The sequence below is a fragment of the Ambystoma mexicanum genome, chromosome 14 (genome assembly GCF_040938575.1).
Source record: "Ambystoma mexicanum isolate Mex_15411 chromosome 14, UKY_AmexF1_1, whole genome shotgun sequence".
NCBI classification, from domain to species: Eukaryota; Metazoa; Chordata; class Amphibia; order Caudata; family Ambystomatidae; genus Ambystoma; species Ambystoma mexicanum.
In genome coordinates, this window is record NC_090940.1 from 597,449,169 (window position 1) to 597,475,779 (window position 26,611).

General features: G+C 44.7%; 1 protein-coding gene across 3 annotated transcripts in view; it reads right to left on the reverse strand.

Moving 5' to 3' along the window:
- SPC25 (SPC25 component of NDC80 kinetochore complex) overlaps nt 1-26,611 on the reverse strand; it is a 232,438-nt gene that overhangs the window by 34,205 nt on the left and 171,622 nt on the right. For all 3 annotated transcript variants that reach the window (XM_069637962.1, XM_069637961.1, XM_069637963.1), the window contains 2 exons: nt 9,316-9,462; nt 7,626-7,730 (listed from right to left, as the gene is read on the reverse strand). In XM_069637962.1, coding sequence (XP_069494063.1) covers nt 7,626-7,730; nt 9,316-9,462 — 252 coding nt within the window. The remainder of the gene's footprint in view (nt 1-7,625; nt 7,731-9,315; nt 9,463-26,611) is intronic.

Here is a 26,611-nt window from a genome sequence, read left to right on the forward strand (position 1 = left end):
ATGCCTTTTGTTTTCCTCACTATTCTACATTCACAATTCCTGCTTGCCCCTTGACTTGGGTCTTATGAATTTAGTTATCCTCCACCCATTGCTCTTATAGCTTCTGGCTCCCTGTTTGATCTACTGGGTTCGTGAATTTACTGACATTCAAGTGGTCTTTCCGGTCCTCGTGAGTACTGTTTCTAAGTTCCTTATTCAGTATCATCCAGAGTGTCAACTCACAGATCCTGTCCTTGCTTGCCCTCTACGTGGGCTTAGCACTGTCAGTGTCTGTAATAGCATAGTGGGTAAGGAGTTTGCCGACTTTCCTTTCAGTCATAAGGAGGTTCTAAGTGCTTACCCCACATCCCTTTTCATATATTGGTATTATTGTTTCACTCTATTTGCACTCCTGGGTTTTAGTATACACGAGTCTTGGGTATTGTATGCACGTTGTTAGGTTCAAAGTTGTTCACTGTGCGATTCCGTGCACATTTCCCTTGCCATATTCATTGCCTTCTTCCTTTCTTAACATTAATCTAGTAGAAAGTTAACCGGATGGTGTGAAAAACCAGAGGCTGTTTTACAACCTAGCTCCCGGGGATCCCATACTCAGGTGGCCAGGGAAAGGCCCTCGCTTTTGCATCCCGACCCTGGGGGTGGACATGCAAGGGAGGATCACCTGGGTAGGGGGTCCTCTGGGAGTGGGGGAGAAACACCTGATGGCGAGACATGGTATCCCCCTATTTCCACAACCAATCTAACCCCTCGCCCTGCTTACTTTATGGGGAACTACAGCTCCCATAATTCTCCCCACGTTACATGGGCTACACTACTGAGCCGGGGAAGATGAGAAATAAGCTCAGGCAGATTACCTCCCTGAACTTACAATGGCCCTGTCTCTGTAATAAAGGCAGGCAGAGTCAGGGACGTAATCCTAACGACATACACCTGCCACTTGTTAACACTTTCGTTGATGCGTATAAAAGGTGGCGCACACACAGGCACATGGTGTGTGAGGCGGGGTATGAGAAAGAACAGCTCTTTCGGGGCTGATGGGAACAAGGCGATGGAAGTCGGAAGGCCAGGGGGCTGATCTGCAGTTACGATGATCGACAGAGAACAAAGTGAGAATACCCCACTTTGGGGAAGCTGTAAGCATTCTGAGACTGAAACCAAGTGAGCAGAAGAAACCTTCAAGGTACTTGAAAGCAGCCCGCGACCCTCCCGGGTGAATGACTGAGTTCGGGAGCAGCAGATGCGGCATTGGAGATAACCTTGACTGCTGCACCGTTGATGAAAGAAGGCGGATCAACACAACCAGTGAATTATTGAAGGCAACAAAAGTCTGGTTTGTGTTAAAAGCAAAAGTAACTAATTCAAAAGTTAAAGTTTGCGCGTATGCTGTTAAACGCGGAATGAAAGAACAATGGTTGAATTGTAAGAGAAATGGATACAAAGTAACAGTGGCCCTGCGAAGCAAAATTGCACATTCAAAAGTCTCTGCGAAACGTCGAGTTGATTGGGAATCAAATGCAAGAAAGCAATCGTGATCCCGAAATAAAGTTGAATAACGAAAAACAAAGTACAAAGCAAAGTATGTGAATGCTGACTATGCCATGAGGGCAGATATATTAACTATGAAAGAGGCCTAGAAGGCAAACCAAAAGAGAATACAAACTAGAAGTACCAACAGGTATTGGTGTTGTAAGAAGATTGTGGATTTTAGAATTGAATGAGAGGTCAAAGTGGTCATGCAGAGGTCTATGTTAAATCCTTGCAGTTTCGAAAGTCTTCGACAGCGAAAAGACACCCGCGACAAAACGAGGGGAAGGGAACTCGCACAAGGCAAAAAGACAGGCTTGAGCCCAGCAGACAGAAGCCTGTACAGTAAAGGTCAAAATTGTAACTGTATATTTATGACAAGGCGGACAAAGCCTAAGGAAGTGATTGAACTACAAGAAGTATGAAGCCCAAGCCTGAACTGTTGAACTGCTAAACTGTACCAGTAAGCCAAAGTGTGCAAGAATGAAAGAACTACGCCATCCGCCTATACTTTTTGGAAACTCTCTAGAGCCTGTGGTGCTGAATGTGGGGAAGGAAGTGGCTATTTAAAAGCCATTCTGCCATTTCTTTTGAGACACTATTTCCCTTTTGAATTCCCTTAACACTTTTGCGATTTTGAGAAGGAGGGCAAGGTTAGGGTTTCTTAGTATAGGCCTTTTATGTTGACAAGACTGACTAGGACTGTTTGTTGTTTAATCGTCGAGAGTACTGCCATTCTAGCGTTAGGGCCAGTTAGGAATTCTACCAAATCAAAATAATTACCCAATAAAGCTTTTCAAAACTTGTATCCACTTGTCTGTGTCTACTATTGATACCATGCCTTCCATACAATGGTAAAAAGCCAACACAAGGACCTCCCTCAATAGCCTCAGAAATCTTTAGGTGCACACATGGGGTTCTCTTCGATGGTGTTCTCGCCTACACAGTGAAGGCTTCCCCATTTAATCTCCTGCACACTCAAAAAATCAGTTGCCATCCTACCTTCCGATATACGACAACATGTACTCCCATTCTAGTTCCTAGCAGGATTGTCCATTCCATCGTTCATCTCAACAAAGTAATGAACTTTGCTATCCGCGCCCTTCCGCTCCTCCAAGTTGCTCATACCTTCATAGAGGGTGGTTAGCTCTCCATAACTGCTCCCTGTTGAAACTTCTGCACATCTATCCACAGGCTAACCAACCATGCAGACTATCCCTGTGACATTTGCTCCGATGCCTCCCCAAACATCCTCAATCCTTAGTACTGCCTCACTTCTACACTCCTTCACCCACCCACCATTCTTGCTCCTCTCCTCTGGAATTCCCCAACCCCAGCGATAAAAAATCATCACACTTTATCCAGTTTCAAGAACGCCCTCAACAATTCCCTTTTATCCCTGAAGGGCTGCCTTGATATGCCCCAACATCACATCTCTCAATGTGATCCCGGCAAGGCCAACTCAGCCTTTCATCCTTCTGAGGTCGATAAATGAGTGCCAATTTCGGTTGGGTGATATTGTATGTAAATATGTGCTCTGTAAAGCGCTTTGGATTAAGGCGCTATATAAATAACATTATCACTATGTTGCTGCAGGACTAAGAAATTGTACATAATTGTAAACTTTGTTACAATGACGTGTGATCTTATGTTCTGTGAAAGCCCCATGTTCAAAAGTCAGCACCCTACACTTATCTCCGTTTACTCTCCTCCACTAAATAACTACAAAGTTGGCAAAACGCTGCTGGAACGGAGATGCACATTTTGCATCAAGGAATTATCTAATTACAATTAATTTTTCTGCTTAAGCTATTATTTAGTGAATGGCAGTGCCCCCATTTTTTACGGACATATGGACATATGACGTCGTCAAACATAGCCCTTGCTAAAAGGTTGACGGTTAATATAGAGAATTCAAGTGGAAAAGCTCTCACCTTGTTACTGCACTGGTTGCTGTGCTTTATATTGAACCGCTCTGATGCCATTGACCGGTTTCCTGCCCCTAAACGCTGTTCTGTACATCTCACAGCTAAAATAAGCAATCCAAAGTATCGAAATGGGGCATACCTGAATCAAAGTGTGTGCATTAGCAAGAGAAGTGAGTACTGTGACAAATCCCTAGAGGTTGTTACTTCTCCCTGAGGGGGAGCCCCTTCCCATGAAACCAGGGAGGTGTGGCTGCTACCCAACAATCCCCCTGGGGGTGGTACACAACAGGAGGATCTCATGGGGAGAGACTCATCCTCTCAGGACAGGGACGAACATCTAGGGAGAACGCGGTATGAACTCCTCCAAATCACACCTTCTAACCCTACACATGTTGTATGCCCCAATACCATACCCAGTCACCCCATGTACATGTGTAGGGCCAGTAACAAGTCCTGAGACGAATAAGAGTACAGGCTACCTAAACATTGGAGGCTGGTAGTACTAGTACTGAGACAAGGAGGAGGTGCAGCACCATGAGGAATGCAGCAAGAAATAAGGGTGAGCATTCTAGAGGTTACCAAACAACTATCAACATAATAACCAAAAGAAAGACTGCAAAAGGTGTTGAACCAGTCCCGGGACAGCAAGCCAAGAAACTGCCAGACGCGGAGATTAGAACACGCGGGAGCAAGGGAACCAGAGACGCCAGCATTAAGCTAGCAGGTGTTTCCGGGAGCTCCAGGACTGGCGAGCCCAGGCAGATTGCGGTGACGCAGTGGCAGGACCTCGAAGGGGAAGATGACCGTGTGGGCCTTAAGCCATGCCGACACTGCGCATAGCCAGCCTCCGCGGAGCCACCGAAGCGAAGCAGACAGTCGCCAACGCAGTGCAGGAGGCCGGCCCCGATCCCAGGACGAGCCACCACCATGTATGAAGATCCCAGAAGGTAACACAAAGCACATGTGGATTGGCAGGGATAGTGAGACACAGCAGAACTCTCCTCCACAATCCAAAGGCACTGGGTGAGGTGGGGAAAGGCTCCATGGGTTCTGGGATCCGAAGTTTCAATAAATAAGCATCAGAGGGAATCTCCCTCGGCACAGTGGGAGTGAGAAACCAATTGCCACCAGAGAGGGGTCTGGGACCCAAAGTTCAAAGAAGCAAGCATGAGAGGGAAGCTCCCTCAGACAGTAGCATTAAGGAAACCCATTAGCTACCAGAAAGGGGTCTGGGAACCCTGACAAAAGAAAGCAAGAGCGAAAGACCCTCTTCTTCGTGCCAGTACTTGGCAGGAGAGTGAACCAAGTCTGCTCAAGATGAGAGACAGGGAATTCTGGGTCTGGACCCTCCAAGTGAAAACAGCAAGCAGAAGGGAGTCATTCCCCCCTGGTGGTGTTAAACTGTGAAATCTAGTGAAAGAAGCCAGGGGAAGGGAGTCATTCCCTCTGCTGTGAACAGCGAAACTAAATACAAGAGATGCCAGGCGAATTGAGTCATTACCCTTTGGTGTTTTGTATCGTGGTAAAGCAAGTGGAAGAACGGCCAGTAGGAGAAAGGAGGCATTCCTCCTGCCATTGTCAAACCCTGAAACCAAGATACCAGGAGAAGCGAGTCATTCTCCTGGTAATGAGACCAGGGCAAGGGAGTCATTCCCACTTGTTGTGCTGAACTCCTTCAAGATACCAGGAGAAGGGGGGCAGTCTCCTAGTTATCAAAGTGTAAAGACTTTCTGATACAGACTGTTAGAAGACAGGCAGTGTGTCTGCCAAAGAGAAATGTTTGAAGGTTTGCCCTTTTGTGCTGAAGGACAATGTTGACCCGGCGAAGGGAGCCACTCCCCTAAGAAGAAGCCAACACCTGAAAACTTCTATTCCCAGTCCAGAAGAAGGGAGTCATTCTTCTGGACCAAGTGAGCCTACTTTAGCTTTAGTTTAGTATTAAGCGAAAGGGCAGCAGTAGGGGTTTTGACACAAGACGGTGGACTATTGATTTACACAGACATTCTGACAGAACCCTTAGTATTTTAGATGAGGCAGGGAAACCACTCTTAGAGATAGAGAGAAGACCTAACTTTCCCTATTTTCTGACTAAATAAAAGGTCTATAACTATCACAATGCCACCTGTGTGTCAGTATCCTCCTTCTGCACCCTTACAGTATATTTGCCTTACTCTAATATCTGGTCTGGTTCATTCTCAGTTAATGCAAAAAACGTTTTAGAGTGGAGCAGACACACTGATGAGGTAACTGTTCAGGTCAAGTCTGGACTACAACTCCCATAACCCTTCACCAAGGACTATGCTGAATAGGGCAGATGGGAGCTGAAGAGCAAAACAAATGGGAGGGCACATAATGAGTAACCTTGGGGAACGGGTAAACCCAATGGTGAAATTTGGTTCAGAAACTACCTGTTAGTTCTTTGTACATTATAGAGGAGCAGGGATGTTCGGTTTTCGAACCTGAAGATTTGAAATCAACCCCCACCGTTTGGTAGGATTTCTGTATACTCTGCTTTGGGGGGAGCTTGAGAGTGGAATTCAGGGACTTAATACAAACGTGAACATTAATGTTATATGCACATTTGGTAGGTAGGCTATCAGAAATTTCCTAAAAGAGGGAAGTTGGAATCCAGCCACAGAGCAAGCAGTCGAGGGCTCTCATAACCCAAATCTTTCAGGGTCAACCTGGTCTTCTGGAAAATGCACATAATGAAAAGGCCTCGATTCCTAGAGCAAAAGAAGCATTGGGAAACCAAAGGCTTAATTTTTGCCTTAAGATCACCCGGGGCACTTCTATACTGGAACCTAAAGTTAAAGTCTGACCGAGCCCTACAAGATGCCAAGTGCACTGATCTTCCCAGGACGGAAACATTGTCATGCCAAAGCAAAACCCTTACCATTATGACCCCAGCCTTTGTGCAATCTGTTGCTGTCATCACATCCTGGCTAGAATTCTCTACACCAAGCGCACGGCAGTAGTTTGAGTGGGAATTATACAGCAAATAATGATCACACAGAGCAAAGTTAGACAGGAATCCAGCATTCAAAAGAAAGCAGTTGAAAGTGCAACTAGAAGTAGAGAGGGTGGAGGAAGGAGAGTACCCATAACAAGAGAGGAGTGCAAGAGTTTAGTATTTTAAGGAGCATAGATACAGTTGTTAAGAATATTGCAGATAGTTCTAGAAAGGGAGGGAGGGAGGAAGGAAGGTTACACAATGATAATCAAGGTGGTCAGATTGTGTATAGGCAAAGTGGTCCGAGGTGAGAACCTCAGTGCGGGTAGGAGCTTCTGGTGATAGCGGAGCAGCAACATGCAATGGACAGCCCGACTTTCTTTGCACGGACACGCACTGAAGCGCCACAGTTTGCATGACTTTGGCGCCAATGGCTCACTTCCAATATAAGGTCGCCAATAGCACCATGGGACAGGCCTGGCCCGGCCAATAGGAGGAGTATTAAGGGTTATTCAAAGTTTGGCGTTCATAATGGAATGGTTGCATTATCCCAAAAGAAAAAGCAAATGGGGCCGGAGCATAGGCACACTCCACCGGGAAAATGGGAATACAAATACTGAAAAGTAAGTGGAAGCACGGTAATTGCAGTGTCCAGAGGGGGTAACACAGGGAAACATAACAATGGGGCAAAATTCAGTTCTAAAAGTTGTAGTCACATATCAAACCAGCAGTGCTGGAGGAAAGCAGAATACATACGAGTAAGATTTTTTATATGGACTAAGGTAAGGCAAATATGGAGATTCCCTTTCTCTACAGTTTCCTTTCACACCTTACTTCTAGTACAGCTGCCAACAGTTCTCGAATAAACCTAGGCCCTCCATCTTCTCGGGGATCCATTCGCCAAGGATGATGGCGCAGTTCTGTTTACTGTGACCCACACGGGCCCTGCAGTCTCCTCGAAGGCCTGGGCAGTCACGAGAACCCAAGAAGATGACAGTCACATCCAGGTGGACATTTCCTGGTGGTGAACGGGGGAATTACACGTTCTCCCACTGTGACAGGACAATGATGGAGGAGGGCTTGGATTCTCTGCTGGTGCCAGTCTACAACACAATTGTCCTTCTCTTCTCACCCAACCTGAAAGGACAGCCCCACCTGCACCCCTCATCCTCCAAGAAGTAACACCATTAGGCTTATATTTCCATGAAAAAAACACTTACCATTCACTTTGCGGATTTCAAGTCCTAGGCGCTCTTTAAAAATAGTCGCAGATTTATGCAGCTCTTTCAGGCGATCTTTATTGGCCCTTTTATTTGCTAAAATAACTGAGAGAAAGTTTTAAAGACAAAAGTTTCATAATGATGAAATGTCCAGCCATTATTGTTGCAAGACAGTAACAAGGAAAGAAATCATAGAGGAGCACAAGAGCTCTCGTCAGAAGCATAGGTGGAAACCCAAGCTGCCCCCTTCCACCCGAATACATGACGTTGGGGTATGCCCTCCTATGCAGAAACAGCCCTTTTCACACATGTACCCAAAGCAAAGGGCTCTGCCCGATTGTTGGTAGTTGCCGTGCTATCACAGAGACACACAGAAGGAATTTGGTGCAGGCCTTATCCAATCAGGAATCCTATTGTGTGCCCAACAGGCATCTCAATGGTAGGACAAGGCATCACAGCCGAGATATAGCCTCCCTGGCAAAGGACTGGGCCACTTGCAACCAATCGAAATGTTTCATGGTGGGGATAAGTGGGCATATATGTAAAAGGCAACAGACAAGCGGAGGCCAGGCTATGTCCTTAAATTCTAGTGTGTAACATTCATGCAACGGCAGGCTTGGTACTGCTGAGGCAGAACTCAAGTGGGAGGGGTACTTCAGCTGGCTTGATGCTACAGTCTCTGCTCTGCTATAAACAATGTGGTCTGCTACTACAGCGTCTGCTGTGCTTATACTCAAGATGATCTGCCACTATAGACTCTGCTCTGCTATACACAAGTTACACAATGTAGTATACAACTACAGTGCCTCTGCTCTGATGCACTCCAGTTACTCAAAGTGGTATGCTCCTAAAGCGCCCGCTTTACGAAATACAACGTACTCATTGTGATCTGCCACTACAGCCTCTGCTCTTTTACACTCAGGTTACTAGAAGTGGTATGCTTCTAAAGCACCCGCTCTGCGAAATGCAACTTACTCAAAATGACCTGCTACTATAGCCTCTGCTCTGCTATATTCTAGTTACTCAAAGTTGTATGCTTCTGCAGCTCCGGCTCTCCTGCTATTACAGCCTATCCGCTACTATACTGGCATTACTCAAAGTCAACTTCCTAAATTGCAGGTAGGCAGTTTACCAGATGCCCGCCACTACATTAGATTTGATGTGAGGAAGGAGAACTGCTGACAAATGCCAAGAGCGTCATGACCTATGTTAGCATTCATCATTGTGGTAAATCAGACTTGTCCATTGGACTTCATGGATCAGTCAACTATCTCCCAATATCGACTGATAGTGTTATATTGAAAGGTTAATAACTCACAATATACTTCATCAACTAACTACTAATTTATGCTCTTGAAAGAAATAGAACTAAAAAGGACTCAATGTTGGTGGTAGGCAAATCAAAGCTCAAATTTGAATCAAAAGATATGGACAGAGCAGATAAGTGGTGGATATGAACAAATTTTGATGGACGGTAATTTGAATAACAATAGAAACAAAAAGAATTTGGCCTGAAGGCTCTTCTGGGCAGAACCAACAGCACAATCATTGAAGAAGGTTTGTAAAGCATGACTTGGAGAGAGATCAGCGCGTTAGGCTACTACATCAGTGGTAAGGTGGATTCCTCCTTTATCATGACATTGAGCTAACGCAGAATATATTGGCGTGCCAATGACATAGAAACCCTTACTTTCCTTCTTCTTTGCCAAATCTTCCTTTAGGGCCGTAATGTCTTTTGCCAGCGTTGCCCGATGTGCCTCATCGCGCTGAAGTTTTGATATTGTTTCCAATAAAGCAGCCTGCTTTTCTTTAATGCGCTTGTTCAGCAGCAGAGTCTCTGCAGTCAAGAAAAACAAAAAGATGCAGTCAACTCTATTTATTCCATTTTTCAGTAGGTCTATTAAATCCTAATGGCGCAAACAAAGGGAACAGCATAAACACAAAGCAAGCAGAAGACACTGCACTAGCTTGCAATTGCCACAGTGTTGATGGTTCACATAAGGCAATCCTGCCCAATGTTGTAAATAGGATGACAATAATATAGAAATGCCAATGGACATGGTGTATCCAGTAGCCTTTGACTGACCTCTTGGTCGACATGAAATTCAACTTTGAGTGAACCCGTCTTGGAAAAATACATGCAAAACAGATTTTCTTTTTTGTTAACAGATGCCAAAATAAATTTACCACAGTAAATATTTTGTGATTGTTAGGCAAAGTTTGAATACAGTACCCTCTGGGAACACTACAAACAACTATGACGACAGGTATAGGCAACCCAACCTTTGGTATAAGCTTGTACTACACAGTTTTGGCAGCGTGGAGAGCAGCCAGGCTTATCTCAAGAGGGGAAATGTGAGCTGTGGTGGAGTTACACAAAGATTCACAATTACAGGCATTCAAATAAACTCTTACAAAACCTTATCAGTCAGTTATAAAGCCTTCTTTAGAAGGGCGCAATATACTAGTAACATACAAATACACTTCAATACTGTACACAGATTCTGAATCAGACAAGACCCCTTTTGGGATGGCCCAGAGACACAACCTACACCCACAGGTGACTTCAGTAACAAGGGTGCTGGCGACATTAATATATTACTTTTGGCATTCAGAACACTGGTAAAAGGCAAAGGTTATTAGAACACAAGAACTTACAAATATTCTTAAGCATGGAAAATACTTTCAGATAGCACTTAGAAGAGTCGAGTCATTCAATTCAAATAGGCTAAGCCAAAGTCAATAGGCAAAAGTCTTTGTATAGGATGCAGCACTTCAGGTAAGTAAATGGAAAGGTCTTTGCACTAGTTCTTAGGAGTCTTTGATAAAAAAGAAGAATCAAATGTAGGGCCACCAGCTGATTAGACTTGTGAGTTGCAGACCTTACAAGCACTTCCACAGTAGTTCTCTTGGCCTTGTTTTACAGTACCTTGGTAAAGAAGAAAAGAGGCAGCTGATGACTTCGGTTCCTGTGCAGTTCTGCAGATCTCACTGTGCCTGGGCCGCAGTCGTGGGGACAAGAGGGAGGACGTCAGGGGACTCCTGCACTGTACTGGCACTGTCAAAACTGGCAACCGGCAAACTTTACTTTCAGTGGCTGTTTCGCGTTCTAGCTCCTTGCGGTACAGCAAATAGCAATAAGCGCGGTTCCTGGCTGTCAAGGTGGACTGTCCATACTTCTGAGGTCCCGCACTCTGCTGAGGGGGCTCAGGCTTGGTCAGGCCCGCTTCGTGGGAGTCTGGAGGATCTTCCAAAATGTTTTAGACCAGCTTAAAATTAACGACACAATCTGGTGTCCCTCTCCCTGGCCAAACGGTTCCTGCAGCAACACTGAGGAAATTCAACCAGCTCCGAGATGGGTGTCCAGGTGGCTTACTTTGGAGTGGATTGGTCCCACCAACTCAAAGGGAGAAGTCGTCCATGCAGGGGCTTCACTGTCGATGCGAACTTGGCAAGTAGTCACTGCAGCAGGCGTCCTCGGCCCAACGGTCCAGGAGTTGCAGCAGGCATCCTCTTCAAGCTCTTCTTCGGTTCCTTTGTCCAGTGGTCCACTCTGCCTTCCAAGCAAAAAGACTTTTATTCAGTTCTCTTCCATTCATTCCAGCCTAGCTGTCGCTCACCCAGCAGGGTTGCTGTCCTTGCCGGACAGCCAGCAGCCAATCACCACAGAGTGCATTTGGGTCTCCTAGGAGACTAAGCACAGGGAGTTTTGGGGCACCTCCCTCACTTCCTGCCTACCCCAGACACTTTGGAGCCAGAGGCGGGTTTCTACTAGAAACCCTGCCAAAGGCGAAATGAACAAAGACCAAACCTGGTATGGCGCGCAGAGAAACTCTCTAGAAGGACCTTTCTACAAAGACCTGGTGAAAAAAGACCACCGGGCACCATTTAGCAAAGATGGCTGTACGCCATTTTGAAAAAGATGGCTCCCGCGATTACTTTACCGGAGCAGCGAACGGTCGCGGTAAATACAAACCAAGGTAGTTCAAAACGAAACCACTGCCACCAGCCAGTCAATTGAGGAAAGGGTAACATAAAAAATGTTACATGAGCATTTAGACACAGGGGATGACATGCATTACTTACCGTAAAAGCCAGTGGTAACCGCAGAGTACTGTATCTGCTCTTTCGAGAATCGAAAGGGGACGTCGACATAGGCGTGCCTAACACTATCCCTACGTAACGTGTAGTGTACCCAAGATCCCTCATGCGTCGAGGTCCCTCTGATTGTATTTTTTCTGCCGTAAGGACTATCGTGAGTGAGTACAGAAAAGAGAAAGTAGTAAGACGTCTATGTTCCTTCCATCCGAGCGGGGAGGAAGGGTGGGCGCATGAGAGTCTAAGTAGATACAACCATCAGAAATGCTTTTACGGTAAGTAATGCATGTCTTCTGATGTTTGTTAATCTGCTTAGAATCACATGCTGTGCATAGACTAGCGCGCACTACCCGGAGTTGGAGGTGGGTTGTGAGAAGGAACAGTAGTGAAAATATGTCCTAGTACTGTCTGTCCCACCTGAGAATTGGACCTAGAATGATTTTCTAGGCAATAATGTTTTGTAAAATGTGTGTACAGAACTCCAGGTTCCCGCTTTGCAAATAGATTCAAGGGGAACATTTGCGATTAATGCTATGGGCGCCCCAGTGCCTTGAGTGGAATATGCTCTAGGCTGGAAGGGCAGCTTTCTTAGCAAGAGTGTGATGCATTTAACAATCCACCTAGAGATAGTGGATTTGGAGACTGCGTCTCCTCTTCCCGATTAGTATTTCTAAGTGGTTGAGTTCTTTCCAAGTAGAACATGACAGCTCTGCGTACATCCAGTGTGTGCAGTGTTCTTTCTCCCAGGCTTGAAGGATTTTGAAAGAACATTGGTAGTTCTATTGACTGGTTCACATGGAACTTTGAAATGAATTGCGGGTCCAGAGGAAAAAGAAAGCCGAAATCCAATCCTTAACGAAAAACAGCACGAAGAGGTTTCAGAAGCACAGACATTTGATCAAGGCAGCCATTACCTACACCTCGGAAAAAACCTTACTATCAGCGCCAGAGTGGGGCACCATTAAGCCAGATATGGTCTAACCTTCACACAGAGGAAGGAAAAGACACAGGCAACAGCATAACGCAGCCTTAAAAGAAGGAAGATATCTCCTCCGTACAAAGAATTTGCAAAAAGCTCCAGTCCAACCAAGAGATACTGACCAGTAATTGAAAGCTCTGAACCACTGGGGAATATATGAACAATTACTTCATTCAATAAAGAAATTACCTGTCCTGAAGAGGGCTTAAAACTAAAGAGCAAGATACCAGGGATGGTGTCGACATGAGACTCTAGCCGAAACATATGTAGACATCCTTTAGACATATAAAGAGATTTGTCTACGCAAAATAGAGACTGCAACATTTAAGGTTTCCCCTGTAAGAAAATGTCTAAGAATATATAGTAATGACAGTCTGTTGACAACCAATATTTGTCACATACTAACCCCACTTGTTTGTACCCTATATTGGGTTTGTAAGAAATCAATATTAATGTTGATATTTGTGCAAAATGTGCCTTGTGTTTTTTTTAAAAAAATTATATTACATGATTAAACTTTGTTTTAATATGTTAAAGGTTTGTCATGATCTCATATGTAAGCCTGTGTCTATGAAATCGATAACATTTGTACACCCCCTTGCCCGGCTATCACGGTAGACTGAGAGAAGGTAATTTGGCTGCTTTTGTTTTGTTTTCTTGTTATAATACAAGCACCATTAGAGAAATGCAGCACGTGATTAAAAAAAAATACATAAAGAATCTGCAAGTACTGCAATTCTAGATCTTGGTCCAGAGCTCACTGAACCCCTTTCTGGGTACATGAAAAATGGTTTTCACCAAATGGCAGAAGATGACGGGAAGTCCCACGGCTACATAATATATAAAAGTGGAGGAGACTGGAGACGAGAGCGAGAAGCCTGCAAGTTAGGAATTGGCTCGCACACTGACACAGAGGAGAGTCTGATCGCGCAGCGTCCTGCTGGTGCGAGAATCTGACAGTCATAGATGCGCTGCGTCTGGTAACATAGATAAGGAGAGAAACGAAGCTGAATGTTTTTTCGACCCAACGACTAGAAAGAGTGGTGGTGTGACCACAATATGCTGGTGGACCCGGTGGACCGAAAACAACGCTGATGCCACTCTGCAACTGCCAAAAACAGAATGAGTCGGTATCCGAAGTACTGAGGAGCCATCCTATACGACAGCACGAATGGAGAAAGTTTGAACACACACAAGAAGCCAACCTGAAGATATGAAGAGACGATCTTATACGAATAGGAAACCTGGTGATGTTATCCCTAAGAGCAACAGATAAAGGGAAAACAGGAGACCCTGGAGGGGACCGCGAACCATTATTTGAATGCTCATACTCGTCCCAGTCAAGATAAAGAGACTGTATTATTAAAGTCCAGGGAAAACAAGGAGAATCATTATGAGAAGAATCAAAAGTATTGACATATAGAAGAGTTAAGAATCACTAATGCAGTCAAGGAGAAAGGTTATCAGAGCCATTCATAGAAGAGTATGAAAATAATTGTTGGAATGAGAATACGTATGTAAGTCAAGACAGAGGAAGACTAGTTAAAGAAGAAAGTCCAGATATAAAAGGAAAAGTCTGAAGATAAGGTTGGAACAGAGAAGAGGTTCAAGGACAAGTCTCAGAGTGAGACCAGAGACTGAACTGAATAAAGAGGAAAATATTGGCAAAGTAAAGAATCATAAGTATTGGATAATTTTACCATTGGGCAAAGAGAATAATGATTAATAAGAAAGAAAGCCAAAAGAAAAACAAGAAAGATTTGGAAATTCATTACCAAAGAAAGCAGGAATCAAAGTTCCTCAAGGTATTGATGGAACTACACAAATTCATCAAAACAGTCACAAGAGACTATTTGAAGATACATTATTGGACTGAAATTTGCAAGAAGAAACAAACCCAGCAAAAGTTAGTGGTGTGGGTAGAAAGGGCTAGTTTGGACGATGGACCGATTCTGTGAAGACAGACAAACAACGAGCACTTCAGTTTAGTTGGGTAGGGATGCCCCATAGCATAGGGAAAGATAGGCGTTTACCCTTTTCTTTGTTAATCCATTTCAATTAAGTATTTATTTAGAGTCTGCATCCTCCTTCTGACCCACCATATAAGGTCGGAACCAATTGATAAAAGTTGGAGACCTGTGCAGTTTAAAGTTCCAAGGCCAGAGCCCTTACAGTAGCTACCACAATCTATTGGCTTTGACCTACAAAGCACTACTGAAATGGTAATACCACCACAGGCGAAAGACGCCTAATCCCCCTACTCGTTTGATATTAGACCCCCCTAAAGGGAGATACATAAAATTGATCTCAACGTCTGGACTAGCTTGAAGACATGGATTAGATGTGATGGCAGAAATTGTTCATCCTGATTACACAGGTGATGTTAAAGTCCTCCTGCAAAATCACAGGAATAATCCATATACAGTGAAAGAGGGGGAAAAGATAGCCCACGAGATATTGGAGAAAACACTATTCCCAATACCCAAGGAGGTAGACACCCAAAACAAAACTAACAGAGGGTCAAAGGGAATTGGGGAAGTAGAATTCCCCAGAAAAGATAAACCTCCATGAAAAGACGAAGAGGTCGACCCCCTTCCTGATACAGCATTCACTCAAAGAAATTACCCGTTCCTTACAGATTGCTTTGCAAAAGGGGTTACGGAAGAACAAAAACACGCTGGGTCTATTATATAGGGGCGACCCAACCTCAGAAGGGTGCCTCATGCCCAACTAGTAGTCCCACAAAGTCATAGAAGGGTTGTATTAGAATTAGCCCACTACCACTTGGTTGCAGCCCATCAGGGGGTCGGGAAGACTCCAAGCCAGATAACGGCAAAAGTTTTTTTTCCTGGGGAATTTGCAGATTTGAAGAACTTTGTTCTGACTGTGAGATCTGTCAGAAGACTGCGACCACCCCAGGTCCCACTGCCCCAAACAACGATTGCCCATCATTGACATTCCGCTTTCCACGATAGACATGGATATAATGGGGCCACTAGAAAACGCCAGTCTGGCCAATCGTTTTATATAAGTAATAGTGGGCTACGCCACACAGTATCCGGACGCTTTTCCATTGCGGAATATCACCATGTAACAGATACTGAAGTACTTAATACCCATCATCTCGAGAATAGGATTTCCAAAAGAGAACTTCACGGACCGAGGTACCACCTTTGTGTCCAGCCTAATGCACGAGGTTAAGGAGATGCTAAACGTCAAAACGATAAAGGACGTCGGTATATCACCCACAAACCGATGACTTAGTTGAAAGTTTCAACCAAACGCTAAAAGAGGATATTACCTAAACTAGTAGAGGCTAGAAGCATTTAGTGAGAACACACCCTATTGGACTGTCCTCATGAAGGCCGTTCTAACCGCAGCTCATTTCAACTGCTCCTAAAGGCCAAAACACAGTTATGTTGACAACTCAACCACAATACAGTGTTATTGTTCACAATGCACACCTAGTTTATTTATGTTATGTTAACGGTACTTGTATAGCGCACCTTCACCAACGGAATTGGTCCACAGGCGCTCTGGAGGATCTGTAAATGAGAAGGTGGGATGAGTTAGTAAGGTGAAGAGGGAGTAGGATAGTGAGAGGAGTGGTGTACTGTTGGCAGCTTCAACTCGGTAGACACCGGGTGCTGAGCTTTTGTGCGAGTATTGGATCGGTGTCAGTCCGCGTGTGCTGTTGGTGTGACATGTGTTGTTGCAGTGTGGTCAAGTGCGTGCAGCTTGTTGTTCGAGAGATGGTTGTGTGAGTTTTTTAAGTATGCAGAGAGTTTGAGTTTATATTGGTTAGTGGGTTATGTGACATTTAACATGCAAGCATTCACAGTTCTGTCTAAGTGCATAATTCAGTCTGAGTGTGGCACTCACTAATCTTCACAATATTATCTAGGTATTGCACAGGCTAATGTTCACAATTCTATCTAAGCGTGGGACATGCTAACATTCTCATTTCATTTAAGTGTTGTGCTTGGTATTCTTCATAATTCCGTCTAGGTGTGGCACTTGCTAACATTCACAATCCTGTCTCTATACGGCACAGGCTGATGTTCTCAGTTCCAAGTGTGGCACATGGTAACCTTCAAGTTCCATCTAGGTGTGGCATATGCTAACATTCACAATTCTGTCTAGATGCGACGCAGGCCCAAGTTAAGAATTACGTCCAAGTGTTGCACATGCCAACATTTACAGTTTCATCTAATTATGCTGCTTGCTAATACTCAAGATTCCATCTAGATGTGAGGCAGAGCTCGGAATTCTAACTAAGTGCGGCACATGCCTACATTCACATTTCAATTGGAGTTCTACCAAGTGTGGTGTATGTTAAGCCTTCCTAATTCCATCCAAGTAGGCAGATGCCGATATTCACAAACCTATCTAGATGCGACGCAGGCCAGCGTCCACAATTCCCTCCAGGTGTGACACTTGTTAACATTGACTAGTATGTTAGGATGCAGTGCAAGGCAACATTTCAAACACGGTCATGGTTGATATCCAACTTTCTAAGTATGCATGGGCTAAGTCTATGGCAGTCTATTTTATGTGAAGGTAAGGTAGAGTGGCGGGGGCTTTCTGGTGTAGATTAATTGCTCTACACCCCACCCATGCCACACTTACAGTTTTTGTTGGTGTCGGTTAGCTGCTGGCTTCCTTGGCTTCCCCATCGGACACCTGCAGACACATCTGGACGCTGCCAATGCAGGGGCCGCCCTTGGCCTCAGGGCCCTTAGCCGCAGGGGCCGCTGGGCAGTGGGCTGCCCAGGTTAGGTCAGGGATAAGGAGGGGTGAACCGATCGGGATCCGGGGGAGGCGGGACAAGGGTGGAGGAAGCTGGGACGCGGAAGAATGGGCTCGCGGCAGAGGGTCTGGCTAAGCCAGCGCCATGATGGCGGGAAGGGGGACCGGGGGATCACGCAGGCCAGGCTCACCTGATGCCAGGATGTAAAGCTCCAATCAGGGCTGGGGCGGGATGGGAGGCGGGAAGGCTTGTGTTCCAGGAAGGGGAACTGGGGAGGGAAGCGGGCCTAGTCGCGGGTGTTTTTTGGGTTGTTGGGGTGCCGGGGGGCCTGGGAGCTGTGGGCAGCCTTACCTGGGGTGCAGGGAAGACATGTATATTCAGCATGTATATTGTTATATGGTTGCAAGAAAATGTAAAGGGACTGTTCTGCATTTATTTAATCCATCTTTTGCAGATTGCATGAAGAAATTATGTTTGTATTATATGTTTTGTAATTATCCTGTGGTGCACTTTAGATGGTCTTGAAGGTATTAGATCGCATTCATGTGTTAAACATTCTGTATATTTACTGTCCCCAATCTGGTAAACACATTAACAATACTGGGTCACAGTATATTCTGGTTTGTCCTGATCATTTGTTTATTATATATGCAGGTGTCCACCTGGATAGACCAGGGAAGTGCCAGGTGCCCTTTAGTTTATTACTATAAAGTAATATAACCCGACAGAAGACCCAAGTTTAATACATTAATTTACTCATAAAGTGGAGAGTAGATTTGAGTGAAGACACCACTTTGGCAATGGGCACTCTCCTCACCGACTACGACCAAGAAAATACCCTTGTTTCACCCGACCTCTCACCATCCCAACAGGCAAACATCAGGGATTTGGTAGCTATATTTATCGATGTATTTGTAGAACAACCGGGGAGGGTTGCTAACTTGTTTCACTTTATTAGAACCCCACCAGGGACAATTGGTAATTGGAAACCCTATAGAATCCCAGAAGCTAGAAAGAGACTAATCGAAAAAGAGGTAGAGGAGATGTTGAAAGCCAACATTATTGAACCATCTAAGAGAGTCCCTGGTCCTCTACCGTTGTGTTGGTTGCGAAGCCAGATCAGGGAGGTTTTGTGTTGATTTTAGAAAACTCATTTCTATCTATCTATTCGATAACTATCCAATGCTATGAATAGACAATCTAATTGTGAAATTGGGTGCAGCTAAATACATATCCATGAGAGATTTAGCCAAAGGCTATTGGCAGGTCCCCCTTAATCCATCAGGCAGCAAAAACACCCTTTGCAACACCCCAGGCCTGTTTAAGGCTTTACCTTTTGGTCTTCATGGTGCACCTACCACATTCCAACACCTATGGACTGAGTTTTAAAGCCTTACACAACCTTCTGTGGTGCATACTTGGGACAATATTGTAATAAGCAGCGACAGTTGGCCCGACCATGTATACCGTCAATATGAGATTACCCAAGCCTCGAGAAGAAATGGTCTAACCAACCCTCGGAATGTCACCCTTTACAAGCTTCGGTTAAATCTCTCGGCTTCTGTGTGGGGAACGGTCTGCACCAGCCGTTAGTGAAAAAGTCAAAGCAGTCCAACGAACTTCAACACCGAAGACCAAGAGGGAACTTCACGCTTTCCTAGGGCTAACCGGCTAATATTGTAGTTTTATACCCAACTATTCAAGTATAGCCGCTAACCTTACAGACAAGCTAAAAAACGTACAACCTTAAAAGCTCCTGTGTAGTAAGGAAGACCAAGCAAGATGGAGTATCTGATCTAACGAACCAGTCTTGAAGATGTCAGATTTCAATCAAGATTTCATTTTACAAACAAACGCCTCCAAAACAGGATTAGGTGCCATACTCGCCAAAGAACATGATGGCATTGACCATGAACATCCAGTGTTATATACCAGCAGGAAACTTTCCTAGAGAGCAAAATTATGCAACTATTGAATTTGGAAGCTTTGTTGATCAAATGGGCCATTACCTATTAAAGATACTATTTGACCGGCAGAAAATTCATACTAGTTACGGATCACTCTCCCTCAACATGGATGAGTATAAGGAAAGACACCAACGTCAGAATCAGGAGATACCTAGAACATCGAAAGGGGCAAGAACAAGGAAATGTGGACTTTCCGAGTCAGCTTCCCATCAATGAAGAAGGGGAAGCCACCGAATTAAGGGAAAGGTATTTGACGAATTGCACAAATTCTTCTTCTCCCCAAGGGGGAGCCCCCCATAAGGCTAGGGCGATGAGCATGCTCCACCACATCCTTCGTAGGGATGTAGAGGCAAGTAGGACCTCACCGGGAGAGACTCCTCCTTTGGGCATAAGGACTTCCGTTCCTGTGAGAAACTCCATAGAGAACATTCCAACAATACCTCTGTAATCTATCTCCTAAAGATTAAAACGTAGCCAATACCAGCATATGTTATTGTCAAACGGAAACTGAATATTCCTTTAAATGAAAACTCCCCCTTAACTGAGATGAGGAGTCTGACATGCAGAGTTATTTAAATTAACATCAATTTTTAAATACACATTCTTTAAAAAGGCAATTAGTTGTAACAATGTAAATATACTTTAAAATTACTTTCTAGAATCAAAACAAGTTAGTGGGCAATCTTTGTATATGCTTCTTACACAATTCCTACACCCTGGGGTGACTTCAATGACAAGGACAGTAATGGCATTTATATATCTCAATGGTATACTTTGCAGATTCTGAGGTTGCAGAAAGGAAAGGTTAGGGAAGGAAAAAGGTTAGACAGTTTTTCAATATATGTGCAGACAACTAAAACTTCCCATAACATCTAGATAAGCCTTTCCTAGCAGTAAGAGTATACAACAAGCTACCACCCCTAGGAGGGACAAACAAAAGTCAATGGATTAGAAGAGTCTTCAGGGAGCCAGGACCGCCAAAGTCATTTGGGATACAGTCTATGGATCTGATGCACTTCTTGGATCAAAGTCTTGCACAGTTAGAGAGTTTGTTAGAAAAATCTCTTGGAGGGTTGTTAGGCAGAAACCTGTGCAGTTCCCTTAGGGACCACTGCAAAATGTTTAAGACCACAGGAGTAAGCAGTAAACCCAATTGGTAGCAGTCTGCACCACCCAGATTTACCTGGTAGCTGTGGTTGAGCAGTCAGACGTCTCTCAAGAAGAGTTAGGCAGTATATAGAGTATACACAATAGGGCTAAAAATACAGTAGAACAAGCAAACACTGACCAGAGCTTTGGTATAAAAGTATATAATTATTTATTTAAAAACACTTATAAAAATGCACTGGCACTAATATGTCAAGCAAGTTCAAACAGTCCCTATAAGTATATACACCTCCCTAGTTAATTATTCGACAAGTCTAGGTTGAGACACCACTTATTTAGCAAAACAGAGGTGAGCGCGTAACCGTAGATGGCACTCCAATAATTTGTTTAAAAAGGGAGAGAAAAGGCAGAATAGGAAAATAACAGTACCAACACTTAAGAAACCACAGCAAGTCAAGAAAGGCAGGGTCTACTGTAGAGCAAAAAGTTCCTAGGCCAGGCCCACTCTCGGAGAGAGCAAGGCGGAATGTGCCCAAGATCACACAGTGGAAATGCATTCAGAGTCTTTGCAGAAAAGTCAAAAAGAGGTTGGACCAGTTCAGAAAGGCAAAGTTAGCAGGTCTGAGGTCAACCCAGTTAGAAAGTCAAGGATTTACGGGACACCTTGGACAATCTGTTGCAAGGGAGACCCAGCGGGACACAGTACCTGAAATGGTGAGAAAGCTCCAGCGGGGGCAGGTGTTCCTGGCAGCGGGTGCAAGTCGTGGCTTCAACCAGAGGAAGAGATGGTCTCGACGAGGAAGAAAGCTGGAGGCGTTGCACTGCCAGGGAAGAAACCAGCCACGGAGTTTCCCGATTAAAAGGTACAACCCTTTTATTCGCTGGAGTAGTGAAGCGTGGCTATCATCCGGCCGCCGGGGTGTTTGGCACGGGCGATTCGACCACGAGACGATCCAGGAAGGCGAAAAAAGGCAAACTGGTTGGTCCCACCAGCTCAAAGGGAAGAAGACTCTCCTGGAAGAATATCTTCTCTGTCGTCTGGGAAGTGGCGAGTTTCTTACAGCAGGGCTCCACCGGTGGTGTCGTCGTCGTAGATGGCTCAGCTTCTCCCCTCTTTGGATTCTTTAGGTCCTGTGGCGACTTCTGAAGTTCCAGCTCCAAAGCCCTGCTTTTATGCAGAAAAACCCCCATTCATCAGCCTGTCACTCAAACATGCTGGGTGGGTGGCTCACCACTGGGCCAATCACACAAGTGTGCGACTTGAGTTGCCAAGGCAACTCAGTCCAGGGTGCCTAATCCCCCTCCCACACATCCTGTTGACCCCAGACAGAGTGGCACCATTTGGAGGGCTTCTGTGGAGAAGCCCGCCAAAAAGTGGAACAAAGGGCTCGACTTGGGTTAGAGTTTCAGAGGCGAACACAAACGCCATTTTAAAACAGAGTCCTGGCAAAAAGACCCAACCGGGGAATAAATAAATAACCCGGCGGTATCTTTAACATTGCACCAAAAAGTGGTGCGTTTAAAATGAATGGGAAAATCCCATAGAAAATATTCCGGTTGAATATTTTGCGTGGCATCCGCTACCAGCCCGAAACTCGACAAGGGGAGTGGGGGGAGGGACTGGACAGTGCCCCCTTGGAAAACAGACCCTGGGGCAATCGAATTACCCCTACCGGTACTTCGACAATATGATGGTTTGTACTGGTTCTGTTCACAATGGGTGACAGTCAGTCACAGGGTATGGAGTCTATGTTTGGGGGTCACTATGACAACCCTGTGTTACTGCACTGAGGATGCTGTGTAACACACGTACCAAAAACACATGAAGCCCTATGGAGTAAAAGACCCCATAGCCCATAAAACACATTACATAGTCAAAGGACATATTCAAATCATGCCTAAGAGTGGAAGAAAAAGAGTCTCACTCTTAGCAGGAGAAGAAAAATAAACCCCAAAAATCCAGCAAAGCTGCTGAGGGACTCACTAGGTTTGGGAAATTAGCCTTAACAGAGAATTCTCCCCAACACTGGTCAAAAGCTGTTGAGCCTGCGAGAAGAGAGTTGAAATCCACTCTTAAAGGTGAGCCAATGCAATTCCCAAATGAGAAGAGCGTGGCTAAAAGGGAATAAGGTAAGTACCCCAAGCCTAAACAGTACCTCTGGTTTGAAGAAGAGTGGTCCAGCTGGATTCTGTCCTGCTACAGCGGTGCAGACCCTTGTTCCTGAATCTCAATCATGGGGACAAGCAGGACGACGTCTGGAGGGCTCCTGCAGCGGTACTTGGGAGATCGTCCGCAGCTACGGGCTCTTTTCGGTTCAGCTGCAGTTCGCTGTTTCAGCGCTTAGCAAACAGCACCGTTGCAGATCTTGGATACCGGTTGGACTTTTTGCTCCCTAGGTCCTGCACTCTGGTGAGAGGACTCTGGATCTGGAGGTCCTGCTTCAACAGGGTCCTTAGGAGTCTCTGGGAGGTCTAGCCAGATTCGTTCTGTGGCAGACGTTGCACTCGACTACTGACAGTCGAGTGCAACGACTGTCAGTAGTCGTAGTCAGTAGTAGCCAGAACGAATCTGGCTAGACCTCCCACTCGACTACTGACAGTCAACCTCTGGCATTGGGCTTCCGAAGCAACTGAGAGGCACAGCTCGACTTGGTCCAGTGGAGTTTGTCTCAGGGTAGGTCCCACTAACCCAAGGGGATAAGTTATTCTGCCCAGAGCTTCTCGGTCGAGGCGAAAAAGAAGGAATTCAGCACATCAGCAAGGCTGCACTGGGAAATTCCAAGGTCCAGGAAAGCTTTGGTCACGGTTTCTTCATCAGGGGTTTCTCCCAGTGGTCGACTCTGCCTGTAGTCCCAAAACCCTAGCATTTTAAGCAGGTTTCTTCCATTCATGCAAATTAACAAGAGGGGTCCTGGGAGTCCCTCTGCCAGACATTAGTCCTGGTTACGAGAGACTTACCCAGAGTCTTTAGCTCACTATCTTTCACAGAGAAGAAATATCCCAAACATATCAGTCTTTGTCCTGCCCTGGGGCAGTCCAGCACCGAAATGCTAGGCAATTCTCCTCTGAACAAGAGTACCAACAGAAGCCCCAGACACGTGTTTCGGTCTGGTTGGACCTCATCAGTAGGGTGGATCTGTGCCTCTCTAAGAATAGTGAGCAAGGGACCCCCCCTTGTTAATTTGCATATTTAAGTAACTTTGGGTCTCACTACTAGTTACTAGGGGAATCCAGACGTGGACCCCTTGCTCACTATTCTTAGAGAGGCACAGATCCACCCTACTGATGAGGTCCAACCAGACCGAAACACGTGTCTGGGGTTTCTGTTGGTACTCTTGTTCAGAGGAGAATTGCCTAGCATTTCGGTGCTGGACTACCCCAGGGCAGGACAAAGACTGATATGTTTGGGATATTTCTTCTCTGTGAAAGATGGTGAGCTAAAGACTCTGGGTAAGTAACCAGGACTAATGTCTGGCAGAGGGACTCCCAGGACCCCCCTTGTTAATTTTCTTCCATTCATGTACAGCCTACGCTGTTAATTACACAGCTGTCCTAAAAGGACAGCCAGCCAATCAGGACTAGTTACATTTCAGGCATTCCTAGATACAAAGGACAGGGGAGTTTTGGGACCCTCCCTCACATCCTGTCCTTCCAGACACACTGGAGTCAGAGACGGGCTACAGGGCTGAAGCCCTGTTAAGCAGAATTCTCATTTCTGTGTTAATTCCCTTCTACCTTAGAGACCCCCAGCTCTTTTGCTGGACTTTAGGACTTTGGATTTTTTCTCCTGGAGTGAGAAAGTTTTCTCACTCATGTATTTTTATCTGATTTGGACTCTGTTTCTTTTTGTTTTGGAGTCTGACAAATTCCATAGGCGGCATCATCTTTTGTATGGTGGCACACAGCACCTTCAGTGCAGTGTCACAAAGAAATCCTTTAGATTTCTCTTAAGGTTTAAATACATTTTCTTGTGTGAACTACTGTTCCCAAGAATAGTAAAGTGAAATTGACTATTTACCCTTTCTCCATGTAGGTCCAGCCTATGTGGAGTGCTGGGGGGTTACTGAGTAGCCCCTTTTCCTACCTACTCATTTTTTATATTACCCTCACTACTTTAAATAGCTGGTGGCAGTGGTTTAATTTTCCTACTATTGTGCTTTTCTACCGCAGGTTGAATCCTCAGCTGCATTATAGCACCCATGGGTGACCATTTTGTCAAAATAGCCCCATTATTCTTTTTTCACCATTTTCTGTTTGTGAGGTCTTTCTTGGGTTTTACTCTGCGCGCCAAGCCAGGTTGGAGCCCTTTGTTCGTTTTGCCTTTGACGGGCGTCCGTACTGAGTAAAAATAAACATGTGAGAAGGAGAATAGTGGTCCCTTCAGTACGTCTATTCACTAGGCAAGAAGTCCCTTTACTGTGTCTATGAAGGAGTAACTTTAATGAGTCCTCTTTTTATCGCGACTGCGACGCGAATATAAATAAACACGCGCCGCGAGGAAATCAACAGCGCCGGAAGACGTTATACAAGACGGAAGACTGTGGGGCTCCAGAGACAAATATTAAGGTAAGCGTGAGAGCTAGATAGCAGGTTGCGAGGCGAACGGAATTAATTGAAGGGGGAACAAATACAGAACGTGAGCCCAAGTCCATGAGAGCTAGTGAAAGCTAATGGGTTGCTTTTTAAACAATGGAAAAGGCACAGACTGGAAGCTTAGTAACCTTACAAGTATTTTGGTGGAACTTATCTAAGTCACCACTATTTGAAGCTTGATGTGTAATGATCTGAGCTTAGAGTATTTTCTCTATTCTTTATATTTATTTGCAGAATTTACATCAAGGTCACTACTGATAATGGTTCTCTAAGAACGAGGAAACTACTCAGACACAGTATTCAGCTGGAGTCCTTTGTAAGTAAGTCTATTTATCCATTGAGAGTCGTAGATTTATTTCAGAGATGTATTCCATCATGTGACTCCATTACATAGGTCTCCCGTTTTCCTTTTAGGATCTCATGAATGGTCTGTCTTGCGAAGAACCCCTCTTGAAGAAATAGGGTGCAAATTTGTACGCATAGACAGAATCAATTGAATTTCGTTCTAAGTAAGTAGTATGTTCTAGAATTACAACAGAACAAGTTTGTTTGCATCTGGGGTAGTGGGTAGATGGAGATGGCCACTAGTCCCATATGTAAATAGGATTTATCCAGATCACAATGGCGGTGGGTGTCAACATGTATCATCCACTCATATTGTACTAATGATTACTTTTTAGAATCATGTTCTCACATTAAGAGTGTTATAAATGAGAGGGAATAGCCAATAAAATGTATATTGTAATGTGTCTTGATAAGTTTTTTTAGTGTGTTCTGATGTATTTTATATTGTATTTTAGGTGGTGATACTCACCCTACTTGATGTTTGTGGGAACAAAAACTCCCATTTATCTTGTCCTGAAGAAGGTTGTATGAATTAAGGGTCGATGAATATTGATGTCCCGAAAATAGACAACTGAAACACGTGTAGACGATTGTTGGTGTGATAAGAACAGACGGAACCATCAGAAAGAAAGGAGGATTTTTTATAGAATTGTTCAAACGGATTTAGAGGTCTTTTATAGATGAGGCCAGAGAAATCTATATATGTCATTAATTTGTTATAAAAAGCAAAAAGTAGCATGAATGGTAGGAGTGAAACAGTATGAGTCGAAGTTATAAGTAATGGTTTATTGAAATGTTTTAGCATTGTGTATGAATTTATTATGCAAATAAAAGGTTTTAGAACTAAAAATGAACATTTATTGGTATTTATGAAAAAATAAATGTACTAAGCGGGCTATTCCCTGTCCTGAAGGTTCAACTCCCCCTTTCTCCCAGTCCTTTCAGGACAGCCACCCTGCTGTTTGAGTGACAGCTAGGCTGTGCATGAATGGGAGAAACCTGCTTGAAAAGGCGAGGGTTTTGGGACTGAAGACAGTCGACAACTGGGAAGAACAACCCGACGAGGAAACCGTGAACAAAGCTTGCTGCATCCTCCTGGACCATTGAACTGCCAGCAGAAGCCCTGCTGCTGTGCTGAAACTCCTTT